Source organism: Coregonus lavaretus, assembly GCF_964263955.1.
Source record: "Coregonus lavaretus genome assembly, contig: HAP1_SCAFFOLD_799, whole genome shotgun sequence".
Classification (NCBI taxonomy): domain Eukaryota; kingdom Metazoa; phylum Chordata; class Actinopteri; order Salmoniformes; family Salmonidae; genus Coregonus; species Coregonus lavaretus.
In genome coordinates, this window is record NW_028156671.1 from 93,093 (window position 1) to 108,200 (window position 15,108).

General features: G+C 43.6%; 1 protein-coding gene across 1 annotated transcript in view; it reads left to right on the top strand.

The window, feature by feature from the left end:
* Positions 1 to 453: 453 nt before the first annotated feature.
* Positions 454 to 15,108, top strand: part of LOC311126101 (unconventional myosin-VIIa-like) — a gene marked incomplete at its 3' end in the record, with an annotated part of 52,765 nt that continues 38,110 nt past the window's right edge. The window contains exons 1-11 of the mRNA XM_084200125.1: positions 454 to 496; positions 769 to 870; positions 1,228 to 1,380; positions 2,964 to 3,148; positions 3,904 to 4,025; positions 4,881 to 5,023; positions 6,345 to 6,458; positions 7,200 to 7,353; positions 9,473 to 9,549; positions 10,713 to 10,832; positions 11,470 to 11,616. Of these exons, the coding sequence (XP_084056251.1) occupies positions 479 to 496; positions 769 to 870; positions 1,228 to 1,380; positions 2,964 to 3,148; positions 3,904 to 4,025; positions 4,881 to 5,023; positions 6,345 to 6,458; positions 7,200 to 7,353; positions 9,473 to 9,549; positions 10,713 to 10,832; positions 11,470 to 11,616 (1,335 nt within the window). The 5' untranslated portion in view covers positions 454 to 478. The remainder of the gene's footprint in view (positions 497 to 768; positions 871 to 1,227; positions 1,381 to 2,963; positions 3,149 to 3,903; positions 4,026 to 4,880; positions 5,024 to 6,344; positions 6,459 to 7,199; positions 7,354 to 9,472; positions 9,550 to 10,712; positions 10,833 to 11,469; positions 11,617 to 15,108) is intronic.

The following is a 15,108-nucleotide window of genomic DNA, read 5'->3' on the forward strand; positions in this document are numbered from 1 at the left end:
GATAAGATATGCCATGTCACATGATACATTTTCAATCTGTCCACATGCATTGTTGTGGGGTTTGATTCTTAATGGGATTTAAATGGGATTCAGATTCCATTGAATAATTTGATTTAATATGAGATGGTAAAACCTCATCTTTAATTAAACTTATTGGAGCAGAAATCCCAAGGGCTTGACCATCAGGTGTCATAATGTGTCAATGTTGTTTTGCTGTAAAGGGAGTGGTCCTGGCCGAAATGGCAGCCATTTTTATAGGACCGATTATATTGTCTGTATCCCAAATGGCACCCTATTCCCAGTATAGTGCACTACTTTTGACCTGGGCTCATAGGGCTCTGGTCAAAAGTAGTGCACTTTGTAGGGAATAGGGTGCCATTTGGAACGAAGACCAGTCACTATCATCATACAGTATGGACTCTTACACAGCTGTGTTTTTTCTCTAAATCTACAGACTGGAGACAAGACGTTTTTAATCATGGTGGTTTTGAGGAAGGTAAGATACATATTACTGTACTCCTCTCATACTAAATGTTGAAGATCTGCTTGCATGATTTATAACAGGTCCTATCTTCGACATTGTCTTTGACAGAAAATATGTCACAGACTGAATATAACATCAGATATTATTGGGGTGGGGGGGGGGAATAGTTTAAAGATTTGAATCATTATGTTTCATAGCATGTCTGTAGGTGAATTCCCATAGTTTTATCTCAGTATTTACTCCAGTATTCTCAGTATTGACAATGTCCATTGCCCCCCCCCCAGGGTGATTGGGTGTGGGTGGACTCTGGTCTGGGGGTGCCCATCGGAGCTGAGGTCAAGCTGACCGACACTGGACAGCTGCAGCTCTTCGATGATGAAGGAAAGGTATGGTACCTGTCCAATACCTGTCCAATACCTGTCCAATACCTGTCCAATACCTGTCCAATACCTACCTGTACCTCCTAACTGTCCGCTGGAGGGTATTGTACCTGTCCTGTATACCTGAATGTTTTTTTGATATATTGTTAAGTGTCCTGTCCTCTTAGCTGTTTTAAAAAAAATGTATATTTACAGTTTTTTCTTGAACCGCTCCACAAAATAAATTCTCATGAGAAAATAATGTAGTTATTTGAATTGAAAGAAACAATTTTTTTTGTTGTTGTGTGAAATCTTTGGCCTCTGGAAGAAATATTTGATCCTGATATTGTGATAAAGTTGTGATAGTGTTATTGATCATTGCAGGAGCATGAGATCAACCAGAAGGAAGAGGATGGGATCCGGCCCATGCACCCTACGTCCGTTAACGGAGTGGACGACATGATCAGACTGGGGGACCTCAACGAGGCCGGGCTCCTCAGAAACCTCCTGGTCCGACACAAGGAGGGTATCATCTATGTTAGTATACTAGATACATATATTATAGTATACTATATAAAAACGATTTAGTCCCTGTTCATATGATTGTATCTATAATCCACCTTACTAAGTTCTTAACAGTCATTGCCCCCAAGCTGGAAATGGGATGTGCAAAATTAAACAAATTATGCCTTTGTTGATAACAACCTATAAGGAAGTTGCAGAGATTAATGGTGTGTGAAAGGTAGGACCGGCTAGAACCACATATATTTTTATTGACATACCACTGATCATATGTGATCAAACATTATGCAAAGATTCAACTGTCATCTTCCTGGTTGAATAGAACCCCATTCACGATAAATGATCTATAACTAGCTTGTTCATGATGATTGGTGGTTTAGGCTCCTTGGAGACGCTGTATTCCTCTCTGACTGAAGTGAATGCTCTGTCAGTGACAGATAGATAGACTTTGCTCTGTAGTAAGGTTATCACACTGGTGTTAGTCTCCATAGAGACCAATGAGGCTCTATGTGTTTAATGAGAACGTCCCAGTGTTGCCCTGCCAAACTGCCAACGCCGCTGTCTTGCCTTCATGAATCAGAACTAGATAGAAACATAGAAAGCAGAGGGACGATTGTTTGGTTTTATTTATGACGTTTACGAACATGAAATGCGATGCGGCTTCTGAACACCAAGCCCGTTGCAATGACTTTATAACCTTACGGCTGCTAGGTTTTGGTATGACTGGGTAATAGGCCCAATGCAGATGTTTTTATTTCAATATCAAATCATTTCTTGCATAACAATGAAGTACCGTACTGTAATAGATTTCTATTCAAATGGGCAAAAATAGTTTTTTTTAGCAACAAAAAAAATACTATTTCTCAAGCAAGACTTTTGCTAGGACTATCTGGGAGTGGTCTGAGTGGGAAGGGTAAAACTGAAAACTAGCTGTTATTGGCAGAGAGGTTTGGAACTCTCTTTGTTATTGGTCTATTAAATAAATTTACAGCCTGGTGATGTCACCATGGAATGCCGAAACTCCCGCCCCCATGCAAACCTGCTGATTAGAAGGTCCAGTGTAGATTGTATTTTCAACCAGCAACTATCAGGAAATAACAATGTTTTATTTATTTTTTTTATTATTTTTTTTAATCACATTTTTTCAGAGTTAGTTTCATCAGCTGCTGTATCTGGAAAGTAAATCAGAAACACTTCCTTGCCTGAGCAGCCAATCCCCTCTCTGTGTTGTGTCCTGGCTGGAGGTCATACAGGCTCTGTCTCAGGCAAGCGAGACTAAAGGTTATAGTGTAGTGTTGATGAATGTGCTACTACTGTTAACCGACTGGTGTTGCCGGACACCCACGCTTCTCATCAGTGGTACCACAGTCTGACAGATAACGTCTCTCTCTTGTGCCCACATCACCCATCTCACGACCACTGTGTGTGTGTGTGTGTGTGTGTGTGTGTGTGTGTGTGTGTGTGTGTGTGTGTGTGTGTGTGTGTGTGTGTGTGTGTGTGTGTGTGTGTGTGTGTGTGTGTGTGTGTGTGTGTGTGTGTGTGTGTGTGTGTGCGTGACAGCCAGATAACGTCCCTCCCTCTATCTGTCCTGTGTCCAGACCTACACAGGCTCCATTCTGGTGGCAGTGAACCCGTACCAGCTGCTGCCCCTCTACACTACAGAGCAGGTGCATCTGTACACGGACCGCCGGCTGGGCGAGCTGCCTCCACACGTGTTCGCCATCGCAGACAGCTGCTTCTTCAACATGAGACGCAACAAGAAGGACCAGTGCTGTGTCATCAGGTTGGGGGGGGGGGGGGATTCTCCATAGACGTACTAGTCCCTACCCACAGTTCAACGTCTAGTTTTGATTTACATTTGGTTGAGTTGTCAACTAACATAAATTCAACGTGAAATCAATGACAAAAAATGTACCATGTCATTGGATTTAGGTCAACAAAAAAAAAAAAAGAGGACGTGCCCTGACTTAAAACAACTTTGAGGACTTTTTGCAAATGCAATCAGTTTTCAACATTGATTCAACGTCATCACATTGATTTTCTTTGGTGGAAATGACGTGGAAACAACTTTGATTCAGCAAGTTTTTGCCCAGTGGGCAGTAACTAGGGTTGAAAAACAGGACCATGCACCATAATAAAAATCAACTAGAAGAGTACATTAGATTGTATAGCCTTAAAACAATGTTCCCTGTGTGTTTAAGTGGTGGCGAACAGTACATTAGATTAAACTATGTTCCCTGTGTGTTTCAGTGGTGAGAACAGTACATTAGATTAAACTATGTTCCCTGTGTGTTTCAGTGGTGAGAACAGTACATTAGATTAAACTATGTTCCCTGTGTGTTTCAGTGGTGAGAACAGTACATTAGATTAAACTATGTTCCCTGTGTGTTTCAGTGGTGAGAACAGTACATTAGATTAAACTATGTTCCCTGTGTGTTTCAGTGGTGAGAACAGTACATTAGATTAAACTATGTTCCCTGTGTGTTTCAGTGGTGAGAACAGTACATTAGATTAAACTATGTTCCCTGTGTGTTTCAGTGGTGAGTCTGGGGCAGGGAAGACAGAGAGCACCAAGTTGATGCTGCAGTTTCTAGCTGCTGTGAGCGGGCAACACTCCTGGATAGAACAACAGATACTGGAGGCCAACCCTATACTGGAGGGTAATGCTTTGGGGTTGTCCTAAAGAGCATTGATTGATTGATAGATTGGTTGATTGATGGGGTGAATGAATGAATGTGTTAATTAATTAATGCATTCATTCATTCATGCATTCATCAGGCTGGGATCTTGTTGCACCAGAAGAATTCATGAATGTGATTTCAATCTGCTCTCCCTGGACCTGTGGTCCCTTCCTAATGAAAGGCTGTTTTCCTCCTTTTCACTAACTTATAAACACACTGCAACTTCTGCTATTCTGCCTTATAAACACACTGCAACTTCTGCTATTCTGCCTTATAAACATATTGCAACTGCTGCTATTCTGCCTTATAAACATACTGCAACTTCTGCTATTCTGCCTTATAAATATACTGCAACTTCTGCTATTCTGCCTTATAAACACACTGCAACTGCTGCTATTCTGCCTTATAAACACACTGCAACTGCTGCTATTCTGCCTTATAAACACACTGCAACTGCTGCTATTCTGCCTTATAAACACACTGCAACTTCTGCTATTCTGCCTTATAAACATACTGCAACTTCTGCTATTCTGCCTTATAAACACACTGCAACTGCTGCTATTCTGCCTTATAAACACACTGCAACTGCTGCTATTCTGCCTTATAAACACACTGCAACTTCTGCTATTCTGCCTTATAAACATACTGCAACTTCTGCTATTCTGCCTTATAAACACACTGCAACTTCTGCTATTCTGCCTTATAAACACACTGCAACTTCTGCTATTCTGTCTTATAAACATACTGCAACTGCTGCTATTCTGCCTTATAAACATACTGCAACTTCTGCTATTCTGCCTTATAAACACACTGCAACTTCTACTCTTCTTTCAGCCTTTGGTAATGCCAAAACCGTCCGCAACGACAACTCCAGTCGCTTCGGGAAGTACATGGACGTTAACTTCACTAAGGGCGGGGCCATCGAAGGGGCTAAGATAGAGCAGTACCTACTGGAGAAGTCCCGCGTCTGCAGACAGGTAGGAGTCGTGGATAATAAATAATATCCCATTTAGCAGACAGGTAGGAGTTGTGGACAATAAAGAACATGCCATTTAGCAGACAGGTAGGAGACGTGGATAATAAATAACATGCCATTTAGCAGACGCTTTTATCCAAAGCGACTTACAGTCAATGCGTGCATACATTTTTACGTATGGGTGGTCCCGGGGTTCGAACCCACTACCCTGGCGTTACAAGCGCCATGCTCTACCAATTGAGCTACAGAGGAATACCCATAAACATCCATACGTTTCTGTGGGAATGTGAATAAATATGTGTTACAACTAAAGGGGTGAATTTGAACTTCCACGTACCGGTTTTTCTCGATGGCGTACAAGCAATGGATCTGTGTTGAAACGTATCTATAGCAGAACAGCAATGATCAAATGCTCAAATACGTTTACAGAACTACTGATAATTTTCTTGCCCTAGTGCCTGACTTGCATATCTTAGGTGGTCTATTGAAAAACTTTAAATACAAATGTCATCAGTGAATACACAATTACAAAAGATAAATGTGTGCAATTGTGTTCACTGTTTATGGCAATCGTTGAATACCACTGCACAAAATTCTAAATCACCCCATCAGTGTCATACCATGTAAAATATTTGGAAATATCCAGGCAGTGGGGACTGTCTAATTATTATGATTGTTTACAATATTGCGGACATGCAGAAACCTAGAGCATGAAGTTGGGTTACTTGTAAGTAACTTTGTGTTACTCCTTAAAGTCATCACGACCGTTCATTATAGAGCTTTGCTTTGGTGTGGGTTGAGGCCTATACATTCATATCAGTTGTGTTTCTCCATTGTGTATTCACCTTTCCTTATTTCTATTGTGGATAGCGTTTCTGTGCACCAATGGAAAGTCTTCAAAACAATGAGGCAAACCAGCCTTTGTATTGAATACATGGAATTGGATTTTGACGATACCGATGGTATAATGTAGTTTATAATATAGTTTATAATACGGTTTAGATGAATGTATTTATGTTTTGAGAAAGCAAATACATTTTAAAAACCCATTTACTGTTTTGCAAAAGGCCACAGAGCTCTGTGTCTTGTGGACTCTGTTTCGAAAATTGACAACATCGCTTGTATGCGATTGAGAAAAACCATAAGTAGAATTTTCACTCTCCCATTGACATCAATGCATGACTAAGTGAAAATTCCACTCAAGTGGAAGTTCACTCCCATGTTTTACAGATCGTTATGGGTGGTTAGGAAGTATTGTTTGTTGTGCAGGTCCATAGAGGTAAAATGTGTTCTGTGTGTTGTGATTGTGTTTGTATGTGCAGGCCCCTGAGGAGAGGAACTACCACATATTCTACTGTATGTTGATGGGGATGCCTGCTGAACAGAAGAAGATCCTGTCTCTAGGCAACGCCTCAGAGTACAACTACCTCACCATGGTAACAACCACACACATATCTATATAGTACAACTACATCACCATGGTAACAACACATAGACATATACACTGAGTGTACAAAACATTAAGAACACCTGCATTTTCCATGACAGACTGACCAGGTGAAAGCTATGATCCCTTATTGATGTCACCTGTTAAATCCACTTCAATCAGTGTAGATGAAGGGGAGGAGACAGGTTAAAGAAGGATTTTTAAGCCTTGAGACAATTGAGACATGGATTGTGTATGTGTGCCATTCAGAGGGTGAATGGGCAAGACAAAAGATTGAAGTGCCTTTGAACGGGGTATGGTAGTAGGTGCCAGGCGCACCGGTTTGTGTCAAGAACTGCTGTGTTTTTCATGCACAACTGTTTCCCGTGTGTATCAAGAATGGTCCACCAACCGAAGGACATCCAGCCAACTTGACACAACTGTGGGAAGCATTAGAGTCAACATGGGCCAGCACAATATTAGGAAAGAGTTCTTAATGTTTGGTATACTCAGTGTATATTCTAATAGTTTATATTTACATGTATGTGTATTGTGTTTATGGACATCATTGGTACTACTACCAACACATGGGACGGAATACCTGGAATGGAATAAACTTCAATGCATACCAGTGTTGCACATGTATGAGTTATGAATGGATAATTGCTCATTGATCTAAATGGGGACCAGGTCCGAGATGCATCAATATCATGTTGTTCTGAGCCTGGTTGTTGTTGTTCTGCGTTGCCAGGGAAACTGCACCAGTTGCGATGGGCGTGATGACATTAAGGAGTATGCCCACTTCCGCTCGGCCATGAAGATCCTGATGTTCTCTGAGAATGACTCCTGGGAGATCAACAAGTTACTGGCTGCTTTACTCCACCTGGGAAACGTTGACTTTGAAGGTCAGGATCAGGGAGGAGGAGGGGTTTATATCTTTGAAGGTCATGATCAGGGAGGAGGAGGGGTTTATATCTTTGAAGATCAGGGAGGAGGAGGAGGGGTTTATATCTTTGAAGGTCAGGATCAGGGAGGAGGAGGAGGGGTTTATATCTTTGATGGTCAGGATCAGGGAGGAGGAGGAGGGGTTTATATCTTTGAAGGTCAGGATCAGGGAGGAGAGGAGGGGTTTATATCTTTGAAGGTCAGGATCAGGGAGGAGGAGGAGGTGTTTATATCTTTGAAGGTCAGGATCAGGGAGGAGGAGGGGTTTATATCTTTGAAGGTCAGGATCAGGGAGGAGGAGGAGGGGTTTATATCTTTGAAGGTCAGGATCAGGGAGGAGGAGGAGGGGTTTATATCTTTGAAGGTCAGGATCAGGGAGGAGGAGGAGGGGTTTATATCTTTGAAGGTCAGGATCAGGGAGGAGGAGGGGTTTATATATTTGAAGGTCAGGATCAGGGAGGAGGAGGAGGGGTTTATATATTTGAAGGTCATGATCAGGGAGGAGGAGGAGGGGTTTATATCTTTGAAGGTCATGATCAGGGAGGAGGAGGGGTTTATATATTTGAAGGTCATGATCAGGGAGGAGGAGGAGGGGTTTATATCTTTGAAGGTCATGATCAGGGAGGAGGAGGAGGGGTTTATATATTTGAAGGTCATGATCAGGGAGGAGGAGGGGTTTATATATTTGAAGGTCATGATCAGGGAGGAGGAGGGGGGGTTTATATATTTGAAGGTCATGATCAGGGAGGAGGAGGAGGGGTTTATATATTTGAAGGTCATGATCAGGGAGGGTTTTATGACTTTGCTCTATTCACCCTTCCTGGATTCCTCTCATGGTCTCTTATAGCCTAGGATTGGGACTTTACCCTGACCCACATCTCCTGCCCTAGGATTGGGACTACCCTGACCCACATATCCTGCCCTAGGATTGGGACTTCCCCTAACCCTAACTCCCATCCTTTCTCCTGGTCTAGGATTGGGACATTCTCTAACCCTAACCCATCCTCTCTCCTGGTCTCCGATTGGGACTTTACCCTAACCATCTCTCCTGCCCTAGGATTGGGACTTTACCCTGACCCACATCTCCTGCCCTAGGATTGGGACTACCCTGACCCACATATCCTGCCCTAGGATTGGGACTTCCCCTAACCCTAACTCCCATCCTTTCTCCTGGTCTAGGATTGGGACATTCTCTAACCCTAACCCATCCTCTCTCCTGGTCTCCGATTGGGACTTTACCCTAACCATCTCTCCTGGTCTAGGATTGGGACTTTACCCTAACCCATAATCTCTCCTGGTCTAGGATTGGGACTTTACCCTAACCCATCATCTCTCCTGGTCTAGGATTGGGACTTTACCCTAACCCATCTCTCCTGGTCTAGGATTGGGACTTAACCCTAACCCATCATCTCTCCTGGTCTAGGATTGGGACTTTACCCTAACCCATTTCTCCTGGTCTCGGATTGGGACTTTACCCTAACCCTAACCCATCCTTTCTCCTGGTCTAGGATTGGGACATTCTCTAACCCTAACCCATCATCTCTCCTGGTCTAGGATTGGGACTTTACCCTAACCCATCTCTCCTGGTCTAGGATTGGGACTTTACCCTAACCCATCATCTCTCCTGGTCTAGGATTGGGACTTTACCCTAACCCATCATCTCTCCTGGTCTAGGATTGGGACTTTACCCTAACCCATCTCTCCTGGTCTAGGATTGGGACTTAACCCTAACCCATCATCTCTCCTTGGACCATCTACTATAATAAGGTTGAGAGAAAAACAGAATGTGAGGAATCACGGAAAGACAAGTTGAGATAGAGCCATGGCGTGGGCCTGTTGGGGAGGAAGACATTTTTTATTTATTTTTTGGTCATTTTAGCAGACGCTCTTATCCAGAGCAACTTGCAGTTAGTGAGTGCACACATTTTTCATACTGGCCCCCCGTGGGAATCGAACCCACAACCCTGGCGTTGCAAGCGCCATGCTCTACCAACTGAGATACAGGATTTTTGCATGTCAAATCCATTGGGCCATTGAAATACCTACTGTAACTGACTTCCTTACCTTTGATCCTTCCAGCCACCATTTTGAATAATCTGGAGAGCTGTGACGTCATGACGTCAAATCATTTCAACATGGCAAGCAAACTTCTGGAGGTAAGCCTGTCACTAGCCTCAATCCCAGACGTTCTAGGTGTCTCCATACCCCCAAAACCGGCTTTCAGTTCTCAAGAATACAAAAGAGTACACAAGAATATGGTGTGATATCTGTTAGCTCCAGACTAACCTGTCACTGTCCTCTGTGATGTCCCTCTCTGTTTGTGGTCCAGGTGGACCCTAACCTGTCACTGTCCTCTGTGATGTCCCTCTCTGCTTGTGGTCCAGGTGGACCCTAACCTGTCACTGTCCTCTGTGATGTCCCTCTCTGTTTGTGGTCCAGGTGGACCCTAACCTGTCACTGTCCTCTGTGATGTCCCTCTCTGTTTGTGGTCCAGGTGGACCCTAACCTGTCACTGTCCTCTGTGATGTCCCTCTCTGTTTGTGGTCCAGGTGGACCCTAACCTGTCACTGTCCTCTGTGATGTCCCTCTCTGTTTGTGGTCCAGGTGGACCCTAACCTGTCACTGTCCTCTGTGATGTCCCTCTCTGTTTGTGGTCCAGGTGGACCCTAACCTGTCACTGTCCTCTGTGATGTCCCTCTCTGTTTGTGGTCCAGGTGGACCCTAACCTGTCACTGTCCTCTGTGATGTCCCTCTCTGTTTGTGGTCCAGGTGGACCCTAACCTGTCACTGTCCTCTGTGATGTCCCTCTCTGTTTGTGGTCCAGGTGGACCCTAACCTGTCACTGTCCTCTGTGATGTCCCTCTCTGTTTGTGGTCCAGGTGGACCCTAACCTGTCACTGTCCTCTGTGATGTCCCTCTCTGTTTGTGGTCCAGGTGGACCCTAACCTGTCACTGTCCTCTGTGATGTCCCTCTCTGTTTGTGGTCCAGGTGGACCCTAACCTGTCACTGTCCTCTGTGATGTCCCTCTCTGTTTGTGGTCCAGGTGGACCCTAACCTGTCACTGTCCTCTGTGATGTCCCTCTCTGTTTGTGGTCCAGGTGGACCCTAACCTGTCACTGTCCTCTGTGATGTCCCTCTCTGTTTGTGGTCCAGGTGGACCCTAACCTGTCACTGACCTCGGTGATGTCCCTCTCTGTTTGTGGTCCAGGTGGACCCTAACCTGTCACTGTCCTCTGTGATGTCCCTCTCTGTTTGTGGTCCAGGTGGACCCTAACCTGTCACTGTCCTCTGTGATGTCCCTCTCTGTTTGTGGTCCAGGTGGACCCCAAGGCCCTGGAGAAGAGTCTGACCCAGCGCTCCTTCATGACCTCCAGGGAGAGTGTGACCAAACCCCTCACCTCAGCCCAGGCCATGGACGGCAGAGACGCGTTTGTCAAGGTGAGGCTGGTACCACTTGCTGTCTTGTTTGCGCTGTCTTGCAAAATTGAGTGACAATGGCAAGACAGCACAAACAGATCTGGGACCAGGCTAGGTAATGACCATAGGAGTTGGTAAGACAGCACAAACAGATCTGGGACCAGGCTAGGTAATGACCATAGGAGTTGGTAAGACAGCACAAACAGATCTGGGGCCAGGCTAGGGAATGACCATAGGAGTTGGTAAGACAGCACAAACAGACCTGGGACCAGGCTAGGAGACTGCATCGGCTCCTGCTAAGACCATAATATATCTGGAGCTTAAATCAGACACTCCTCTTTGCGAACTTTCAGTCATGAGGTAAAAATAGAAACATTATCATCTCCGATGCTTGGCTATAATATAATAATGTATTTTAGATAAAAAAATGTTTTAGTGATTTAGCAGACGCTCTTACAGTTAGTGAGTGCATACATTTTTCATACTGGCCCCCCGTGGGAATCAAACCCACAACCCTGGCGTTGCAAGCGCCATGCTCTACCAACTGAGCTACAGGATGCTGACGTATGATAATGTATGATAATATATGATAATGCATTATAATAATCATAATACAGTATGATAATGTTTGCTTGTATTCTGCTCTGTCCTCCACCAGGCCATATATGGTAGACTGTTTGTCTGGGTGGTGGGGAAGATCAACATGGCTGTGTTCAAGCCTCCTCCCGAGGACACTGAACACGGCAGACAGTCTATCGGTCTGCTGGACATCTTCGGCTTCGAGAACTTCAACAAGAACAGGCATGTACCATCACAAAATAGTTCGTTAATTCCCATGGAGGAATAAGGGTTGCAAAATTCCATTAACTTTCCAAAGATTCCCAGGTTTTCTTGAAATTCCGGTCGGAACATTCCGGAATTAGAGAGCTTTAATATTGCAGATAGATTGTAGCTTCCATCAATGTAATTGTCTGCATCATTTCCAATCCCCCATATATTTTTTTGTCAATATATATACACTACCGGTCAAAAGTTTTAGAACACCTACTCATTCAAGGGTTTTTCTTTATTTTTACTATTTTCTACATTGTAGAATAATAGTGAAGACATCAAAACTATGAAAAAACACATATGGAATCATGTAGTAAACAAAAAAGTGTTAAACAAATCAAAATATATTTTATATTTGAGGTTCTTCAAAGTAGCCACCCTTTGCCTTGATGACAGCTTTACACACTCTTGGCATTCTCTCAACCAGCTTCACCTGGAATGCTTTTCCAACAGTCTTGAAGGAAGTCCCACATATGCTGAGCACTTGTTGGCTGCTTTTCCTTCACTCTGCGGTCCGACTCATCCCAAACCATCTCAATTTGGTTGAGGTCGGGGGATTGTGGAGGCCAGGTCATCTGATGCAGCCCTCCATCACTCTCCTTCTTGGTAAAATAGCTATTACACCGCCTGGAGGTGAGTTGGGTCATTGTCCTGTTGAAAAACAAATTATAGTCCCACCAAGCCTAAACCAGATGGGATAGCATATCGCTATAGAATGCTGTGGTAGCCATGCTGGTTAAGTGTGTCTTGAATTCTAAATAAATCACAGACAGTGTCACCAGCAAAGCACCCCCACACCATAATACCTCCTCCTCCATGCTTTACGGTGGGAAATACACATGCGGAGATCATCTGTTCACCCACACCGCGTCTCACAAAGACACGGCGGTTGGAACCAAAAATCTCCAATTTGGACTCCAGACCAAAGGACAAATTTCCACCGGTCTAAAGTCCATTGCTCGTGTTTCTTGGCCCAAGCAGGTCTCTTCTTCTTGTTGATGTCTTTCGTAGTGGTTTCTTTGCAACAATTCGACCATGAAGGCCTGATTCACACAGTCTCCTCTGAACAGTTGATGTTGAGATGTGTCTGTGAACTCTGTGAAGCATTTATTTGGGCTGCAATTTCTGAGGCTGGTAACTAATGAACTTATCCTCTGCAGCAGAAGTAACTCTGGGTCTTCCATTCCTGTGGCGGTCCTCATGAGAGCCAGTTTCATCATAGCGCTTGATGGTTTTTGCGACTGCACTTGAAGAGACTTTCAAAGTTCTTGAAATGTTTCGTATTGACTGATCTTCATGTCTTAAAGTAATGATGGACTGTCGTTTCTCTTTGCTTATTTGAGCTGTTCTTGCCATAATATGGACTTGGTCTTTTACCAAATAGGGCTATCTTCTGTATACCTCCCCTACCTTGTCACAACACAACTGATTGGCTCAAACCCATTAAGAAGGAAATAAATTCAACAAATTAACTTTTAAGAAGGCACACCTGTTTCAGTTTTTCTCGATTGCTAAGACACATTTCTTGAAAGCTGCTCTCCTTTTCTCTTAACTGTGAACACAAAACCCAATTTTCAAGCTACATTCACAAAACCTCAGACTCTTCTTGCAAAACCAAACTTTCACCTCAAAACAGTTCAATCTGTGCTCAAAACTGAACTATGTTGTCAAATCGTGCCCTGAGTCAATCAAAATAAAAAACACTACTGAACAGTCACTAAACACTACGTAGAAAAATAGAAAACACAATGCTCAGGACATGAAGCTGGAGAAATAAATGTTTATTGTTCACTGTAGGCTAAATGCATGTTGCAAAACAAAAAAAACCTGTGCATTTAGCACTTGTACAAAAAGACAAAACAGAAATCTTGTGCATTTACATGTAGCACTTGTAAAAACAAACAGAAATCTTATGCGTTTGCCATGTAAATAAAGTACAAAAATATACAAATAAGTGCATTACTCAGCCACAGCATCATGTCTCCGTACTGGGTCAGGCCACAGGACTTCATCCACATCACAGGCCACATTTTGTCTGGCCAGGCAACGGGGGAAAAAACCCCTGGCATGCCGTATCCAGGCTTGGCATGCCTCCACACCTATGTCACCACAGGCCCATGGCTTGCAGGAGATTTACCCTGGTGTAAGGTTGGCGTTCATATACCTTCCACCGCCATGAGGAGAATAATTCCTCAATGGGGTTTAGGAAAGGAGAGTACGGTGGAAGGCAAAGATTGATAAAACCTTGGTTCATATTGTACCACTCTCTAACCTGGAGGGCTCTGTGAAAACTCACATTGTCCCAAACAACAACATAGATGGGATGCTCATCCTGCTGCCCTAACAAAGCATCTCGCATGTGATTGAGGAAAATGAGGAGCTGGTGAGTGTTGTAGGGCCCCAGGTTGGCATGATGGTGGACAACCCTATGATTGCTGATGGCAGCACATAATGTGACATTGCCACCACGCTGCCCAGGAACACCAACAATGGCCCGATGGCCAATCACATTACGGCCTCTCCTTCTCCTTTTGGTGAGATTAAACCCAGCTTCATCCATGTAGATGTATTGATGGGGTCTTTCCATTGCATCCAGTTGAAAAACCCTCTGTAGAAATAGATATAGTTTTGTAAGTGATACGGAAAAAGTGATTTAGGCCACTACAGTAAATCACTACTTAGAGTAATCAACATTGAATGTGTCTGGATATATGCCAACCTGTACATACTGGAATCTTTGCTCTTTGACTCTGTCTGAGTTGCGATCAAAGGGCACTCTGTATAGCTGTTTCATGCGCAGTCTGTTGCGCTTGAGGACACGAACAACAGTAGAGAGGCTGACACTGTTGATACCCTCAAAATTTAAATGGTCCTCAATGATCTTCTGCTGAATTTCGCTCAGTTTAATGGCATTGTTCTCACGGACCATATCAACAATTAGGGTCTCTTGGTGTGGGGAGAACATACCTGTCCTCCCACCCCCATGTGGCAGTCTTTCAATTCTACAAAAAGAGAACATGGAGTTACAAAAAATATACATGGAATACTAGGCCTGCAAACAGTTAGACCAACCCTCCATTACAATACTACAGTACATTGGTACAGTGATGTACTGAAACATATATTTACTTACAGTATACTGTGGTACAGTATATAGTATGTCATACAGTAATTGCTGTCAACATTTACATACTGTACTATAATGTCAAAAAAAGGTAATTACCTGTTCTCTTCTCTAAATCTTCGGATTATGGTGGACACAGTGAATCTACTGATGTTTGGTTGTACCCTTTGTCCAGCCTCCCTCATGCTCATACCATGGACAAGAACATGGTCAATCACAGTAGCTCTGATTTCATCAGATATTACTGTTCTTTGTCTTCGCTGACCACCTCGACCACCTCGACCTCCTCTCACACGAACTCTTCCTCTCAGATTTCTATCCATTGTAGGGCCTCACAAACCA